This window comes from Austrofundulus limnaeus, unplaced genomic scaffold (assembly GCF_001266775.1).
Source record: "Austrofundulus limnaeus strain Quisiro unplaced genomic scaffold, Austrofundulus_limnaeus-1.0 Scaffold75, whole genome shotgun sequence".
Lineage (NCBI taxonomy): Eukaryota > Metazoa > Chordata > Actinopteri > Cyprinodontiformes > Rivulidae > Austrofundulus > Austrofundulus limnaeus.
The window spans coordinates 510,438-517,456 of NW_013952477.1; the positions used below are offsets into that span (position 1 = coordinate 510,438).

A 7,019-nucleotide genomic window follows, 5' to 3' on the forward strand; every position below is an offset into this window, starting at 1 on the left:
GTGCTATACAAATCTGTAACATTTGTAACATTTAATTAAATAATTTTTTCTACACCAAAAATCATTTTTTTCAGTAAACAGATAAATGTCCAAAGGGGTTGACATGTGTGTAAACCTGAATTGCAACATAAAAAATTTGTGTTCACATTATGTGGGCATATTTTATTGTAAGAACAAATATTTTCTCTCAAACCCAAATTCAGAAATGTGTCATTCATGAATTCTGTTGGTTTTTGCTTCTTTAGATGCAACTCCACGTATTCTCGGTCCCAGAAATGAGCACATCAGGGTGACGGAAGGAAGTCGCACCTTCTTAGACTGCCGTTACTTCGGGTCTCCGGTGCCTGAGCTGCGATGGTAAGATTATAACACTGAGTAATTTAATGTGCAACGTGAATTAACAAAAGTGTAGTTTCTGTGAATATTAATGGATTGATTATCACAGGTCTAAATACGGACAAGGAACCCTTGAGGGAAATCGGTTTAAGACCCACAGTAATGGGACTTTGGAAATCAAACGCATTCGGATAGAAGACGAGGGAACTTATCTGTGTGTGATCAGCAACATCGCGGGAAGAGATGAAGATCAAGTTCGAGTAGAGGTCAAAGGTCAAGATCTCAGTCACACAGACAGAAACTGATCCACATAATTAGGTGTTTTAATAGCTCGACAATTGTCATCTGTTTTTCTCAGAGCCCATAATAATTGTCACAAGACCACAGAATATGAAAGTCGTGCGTGGAAGTGACGTTCGCCTCGAGTGTGGAGTAAAAGCAGACACCACCACTCCTGTCACGACATTGTGGATGAAAAACAAAAAGGAACTCTCTCTTAACTGGAGGTTCGTATTTTTGGAAAAAGTGTTTACTCATTTAAAAATAAGCTTCTTTGTACAACCTACAGGTAAACATTTTGTTTCATGTCATTTATATAAGCACATATTTATATATTTTTCTCAGAGTTTCTTTGGACGAATCCAATCTGGTCATTACTAATGTAAACAGAGGTGATGAGGGCAATTATACTTGTGTCATCAAGAATGAGCTGGAGCAGAAGTCTGTCTCAGCACACCTAATGGTGATGGGTAGGACCCTGAATAAATAAAAAATATAATTGTACATCAGTTCCACAGCTTGGTCTGCATTTTAATTGTTCTTCTTTTTATGTAGACCGTCCAAATCCTCCAACTGATCTGGAGTTATCAGATCCATATGAACGTAGTGTACGACTCAGCTGGGTTCCTGGAGACAGTAACCACAGCCCCATAACAGGTTCAAGCAATAATAAACACAAAAAAAATTATTACTTTTGTTAAATTCACCTGCATGATTGGCTAAATTTTCTGCTTTATGACAGAGTACCTAATCCAGTACGATGATGATGACTGGTTACCTGGAAAGTGGAAAAACTTATCGACATACCCAGGGAACCTCAATTCAGTCATTCTACATCTTCAGCCTTTCACTTACTATGAGTTCAGAGTCATTGCTGCTAATGAAATTGGAACAAGTCGCCCCAGTCGTCCGTCGAAGCGCTTTCAGTCCAGTGGTGCACGTGAGTGTGATGCTAATAAGATATATGACTAGTAAAATCCAAGACAGCAAACTAACACAGCCATTTTCCAGTGATTAGATTATGATGGGAAACATGAGATGCGATGCAAAGAGAAAGTCTTTCAACAGATAAACTTTACTTAGACCATTTTCATTTTGTTTGTAGTAGTTTGAAAGTGGTGCAAGAGTTTGTTTCTCATTGCTATTAGTAAGTCAGATCCCTTCAGAGAGGGAGTTGGACTCTGTCAGGTCTGCCCAGTGTCACCAATTTTGTTCATAACTTACATGGACAGAATTTCTCGGTGCAGCCAGGGGCCAGAGGGAKTCCGGCTCGATGGCTTCRGGATTTCGTCTCTGCTGTTTGCAGATGATGTGGTTCTGTTGGCGTCATCGTGCCAGGATCTTCAGCTCTCACTAGAGCAGTTCGCAGCTGAGTGTGAAGTGGCTGGGATGAGGATCAGCATCTCCAAATCTGAGTCCATGGTCCTCAGTCGGAAAAGGGTGGATTGCTCTCTCCGGGTTGGGGGTGAAGTTCTGCCTCAAGTGGAGGAGTTCAAGTATCTTGGGGTCTTGTTCACCAGTGAGGAAAGAACGGAGCATGAGATTGATAGATGGATCAGTGCAGTTTTCATAGTGTTGCGGACTCTGTACCATCTGTTTTGGTGAAGAGGGAGCTGAGCTGTAAAGCAAAGCTCTGTCTTTACCGATCAGTCTACGTTCCTACCCTCACATATGGTCACGAACTTTAGGTAGTGACTGAAACAACAAGATCATGGATACAAGCAGTCAAAATGAGTAATCTCTGCAAGGTAGCTGGACTCAGAGATAGAGTAAGAAGTTCAGTTATCCATGACAGACAGAGTTGAGCCACTGCTCCTCCACATCAAAAGGAGCCAGTTGAGATGGTTTAGGCATCTAGTAAGGATGCCTCCTGGACGCCTCCCTAGGGAGGTGTTTCAGGCATGTCCAACTGGGAGGAGACCCCGTGGAAGACCCAGGACATGCTGGAGAGACTATGTCTCTCGGCTGGCCTGGGAACTCCTTGCAGTCCTCCCTGAAGAGCTGGAAGTGGTGGCTGGGGAAAGAGAGATCAGAGCTTCCCTGCTCAACAAGCTGCCCCTGCGACCTGACTTTGGATAAAGCGGAAGATAATAGAAGGATGGATGGATAGTTTGAAAAGCTGGATTTATAGTTTCATGTCTGTGCCATACAGATCATATGTGAAGCCCCTAAAGTTATTCAGGCATGTGTGGATTTCTGATGTATCTTGTGTCAGTCAGTGATTGTTCAAACCAAGATAAAAGCCATTCAATTCATCAGGCATAACTCTAGTGCCGTAGGTTTTGGAGATGCTAAAAAGGTTTGAGCAACACCATTTTTCAGCAGAACAACTGCACAAAAATGAGTTGTCATTAGAGACCATATGAACAAGCAACATTTCTGTTTTTTTACTAGAATAAGCATTACATTTAACAAAACAAGTATATCGATCTGCATCTGTGCAGTTTGCTACATTTCTAAGGCCACACTTCACATTAGATGACGACCCCACTATGCTTTCTATGACCTACGAAACCTATGAAAATGTTGTAGAGGAATTGCTTTCATGAACTTGTTACAGTCACTGKCATGACCAAGACATGAGGCCAGCATGGCCAGTCCTGCTTCAAGTTCTGCTCACCAAGCCATGCGTGGGCTTAGTATCATAGCTACCCCCCACAGGGCTCTGATATCCTTCCACCACAATAATGTACCACCCCAAGTTTGCTGCAGTGTGGGTAATCTTCACACTTCTCCATGATTTATTACTTTTATCATAGGAAAGACCTTGCCAAGACCCTGTAAAGATGCAATTTGGTAAACTTAGAGTTTAATATAGAGTATACACATTTGCCTTACGTTATGAATATCTGACATTGAAGCATACCATTAGGTGAATTAATGAACAAAGATTTCAGACTTTTCTTAATAGTTGGTAAAAAAAAAATAGTCTTAGTTATTTAAAATTAGATAGTAAAGCTGCACTTACAAATGGCGTTTTCAATCAATTTGTTTACATAAATGTACAATATTTCCCAGAAACAGGAACTATTTTTGAACCAAAATCTTATACTAATGAATTGATTTTCTTACACAGCTCCAGATGCCATACCAAAGAATGTGAAAGGTGTGGGAACGTGGAGAAATAACATGGAAATCAGCTGGGAGGTAATTAAGCTTCAGATAAAACTATTTATTAATCTTCAGAACCTCAAGTTCGAGATCTTTTAACACAAAATATCCTAATATGAACCAAGTGTTTGCTGCGTTTGCAGCCTTTGGCCTACAGAGAGTGGAATGGACCACACCTAAAATATTTGGTGTGGTGGAGAAGGAGAGACTCCCGAGAAGAGTGGAAAAATGCAACCACAAAGTGGTTGAAATATTACATCTATGATGCAGATACCTTCACCCCTTATGAGATCAAAGTCCAGGCTGTCAACGACTTTGGGCTGGGACCAGAGTCACCTGTGGTCACTGGTTACTCTGGTGAAGACCGTAAGTCTCTCAATTCATTGAATTACATTTTTGGTAGATGTGAGAAATTGAGAGGAACCACAAAAAATGTGTCAACAAACACATTTTAGGTGTACTTTTGTTAAGGTCCTGTCACACTTTAAACATTTAGACAATTTATGCCAACTTATGAAAAATTTATCCAGCACTAAAGATATCTAAGATGAAGATGGAATGGGGAAAAAATTCATTGAAGCCTCTTTCGGACCTATAAATACTGTAATGCTAATTATATCAAATATGTAACTGATTTAAGTAAAATAGTCAACAAAATTTTCATAAGTTGGCATAAGTTGTCAAAATCATTGTRGTGTGACTAGGCCTCAAGGTGCTAGCTATGTTCCTCAGAAAGAGATTCCCACACTTTTCCTAACAGCATATTGCACAGTACAGTGAGGTATCACAGAATAAACTTTAAAAAACTTCATTATTTTCTCGGTTTTATAATTTGCCATAATTTATTGAGATGTTGAAACTATGGAAGTAATTCAGAATTATTGGTGCAAATTTTTTGGTTTTCAAATAATTCAGTGAGCCTCTTGAACTCAATGCAGGTGTCTTACGTCATTTTTATATGGACAAATTTGAGTTTTTGCACCTATACTTCACTTTTTGTGTGTGTGTTTTATGGTGGACTAAATACTGCTGGGAATCGTACACAGCCTCAGAAAAGAAACACCTACTGTGTGGAGTCATGGTTTCATCTGTCTTACAAATTGTACCTCCATCACTTGCTTTGTTTTTGAAGAACGCCACTTCTGTTTTTTCCAAAGGTCCAATTGCTGCCCCCTTGAACCTGAGAGTGTCCAACATAGAGAGCACTCAGGTTACGATTCATTGGGACTCGGTGGGACGTGAATCTCTTATGGGAGAACTGAAAGAATACAAGGTGTGTCTAGTTAAAGTACAAGTGATAATGTACAAAATAGACAAAAAAAGTCACAAGTGGTCCACTGGTAATAATGATTAAGCACAGGACATGGTTTAATTTCATGACAATCAAATAAAGGGGGAGAAAATGCAAGAATTTCAGCATGCTGTCCGGAGTGCCCAACCCTTTCTGAACCAAGATCTACTTTTGAAGTGGGCAGTTTGCCGAGATCTACTCGTCCAGTCTCAGTATCAAAAAAAGCAAACATAATTTTTCATCTCCCTACTCCTCACTTCTTTAAAGTAAATAAAACAGAATGTAATGTGTTGCTAGTTTTATTTAATTTAAAGGAGACCAATTATGGGTCCTAAAAAATTTTTATGGTATGTCTGTGGGCTATCCAGACCATGTTCATTCAATTTAAAGCACAAAATAATTCTCAGATAATAAAATTTCCCATTTTCTAGTTCTGCCTGCTCTGACTTACGTTCAGAAGAGCTGTTTATGTTAATGAGCTCTGTTGGTAACGCCCTCCAAAAATCTGTTGACATTAACTCCGCCCTCCAAAGCCAGCGTTTACATTAGCATGGCTAACAATAGCAGAAGCTCCGTTGTACAACCATATGAGACCCAGAGGTAGAGTTGTGGTGGCAGCTTCTTTTTTTTCTCCCTCCTCTGCTCTGTGCTCAGTCTGCATGCTGTTACCAGAGCAGGGAGCAGCAGCGGTCGAAATACCTCAGAAACTCGAACAAATAGGCTTAAACAAGGCTTTAATAAGCTAAACAATAGAGGTACATGAGAAAATGTGTTCATAACAAACAAAAATAAATAAAATAATTAAATAGTGTCCATGCCAGTCTTGAACCCTGGTCTCCCACTCTCTGGTCCAACACTGATTACACTCATTGCCCTATTGGAGACTTGTTGTGAAATGAGCTGCGCAATACACAACAACGCGGTGACGGCTGTTTATATTGAGGAGGTGGAGTCTCACCCGGGGGTTGCTAGGTAAGGGGCTGAACTCAGGTTCTGGTGGGTTGTCATACGGCTTGTGACATCACAAAATGACGGAAGTATAAAACTTGTCGTTTATATACATTAAAAAATACATTTACTCACAGTAAAAATGCCTCTSGGTGCATGTTTTTGGTCCTAGGACTGTTTTTTAAGAAGTACATACCCAAAGTTGACTAAAAAAACCTTTAAAAAGTGAATTTTGCATAATAGGTCCCCTTTAAAGTATTGTCAAACAAAACTATCTACTTAACCATATAATTACCTACAAAAAAAGGTGAAATCTCACATTGTTAGACATCCTTTTTTAGCTGCTCCTGCACATCCACATCCACTCCCTCTCATCACCGTGTCACTGTTTGTGTGGACAACTGCATGTCTTTAATTGCAGACACAATCACACTTTTACTTTTTAAATCATGAAAAAGTGCATCTGCAGCCTCAATAAACGCTTCTTTCATGACTTCTCCATMGCTGAAAGACTTCTTGTGTTTAGCCAGGATGCGGCTAATATGGTATGAGGCTATCGTAGCAGCCTTACCATGTGCTGGGCTGAGTGAAAATCGATTGCTGGGCTACAAGCTTGTTTTTCAGCTCCCGCACTTTCTGAGTCTGTAAAGAACGTTTAGGAGGGGAAATCCATCTCGTACCGTTTGTGCATCGTCTTGAAATGCCGCTCCAAGTTACCCTGTTTGCATAAGGCAGTGCTCGAATTACATTTGAAGCAAATAGACTTTGAATTAGAAAAAACAAACAAAAAAATAGTCCTCCTCCCACTCCGGGTGAAAATAATAACTTTTTSTTTCCTTGTTCGCTCGTTTTTCATCCATTTTTTTCCGCACTAGTGACTAACAACAACAACTCGTATTATTTTGCTTTGATTTGAACACGTGACCCTAAAGTCTCGGGAGATTATGTTCTTTAAAGGGCCAATATTATGTGTTTCTCAGGCATATATTTAAATACTATACCATAATAAAGTATCTATGTCACCTTTAGTTGTTATTAAAATGCTGTTTTATGT

The 7,019-nt window shown here is 39.7% G+C and overlaps 1 protein-coding gene across 1 annotated transcript in view; it reads left to right on the forward strand.

The window, feature by feature from the left end:
- nfascb (neurofascin homolog (chicken) b) overlaps positions 1–7,019 on the forward strand; it is a gene marked incomplete in the record, with an annotated part of 26,516 nt that overhangs the window by 12,367 nt on the left and 7,130 nt on the right. The window contains 9 exon segments of the mRNA XM_014010907.1: positions 246–357; positions 446–609; positions 695–842; positions 961–1,085; positions 1,171–1,272; positions 1,358–1,555; positions 3,692–3,762; positions 3,870–4,092; positions 4,884–5,001. Coding sequence (XP_013866361.1) covers positions 246–357; positions 446–609; positions 695–842; positions 961–1,085; positions 1,171–1,272; positions 1,358–1,555; positions 3,692–3,762; positions 3,870–4,092; positions 4,884–5,001 — 1,261 coding nt within the window.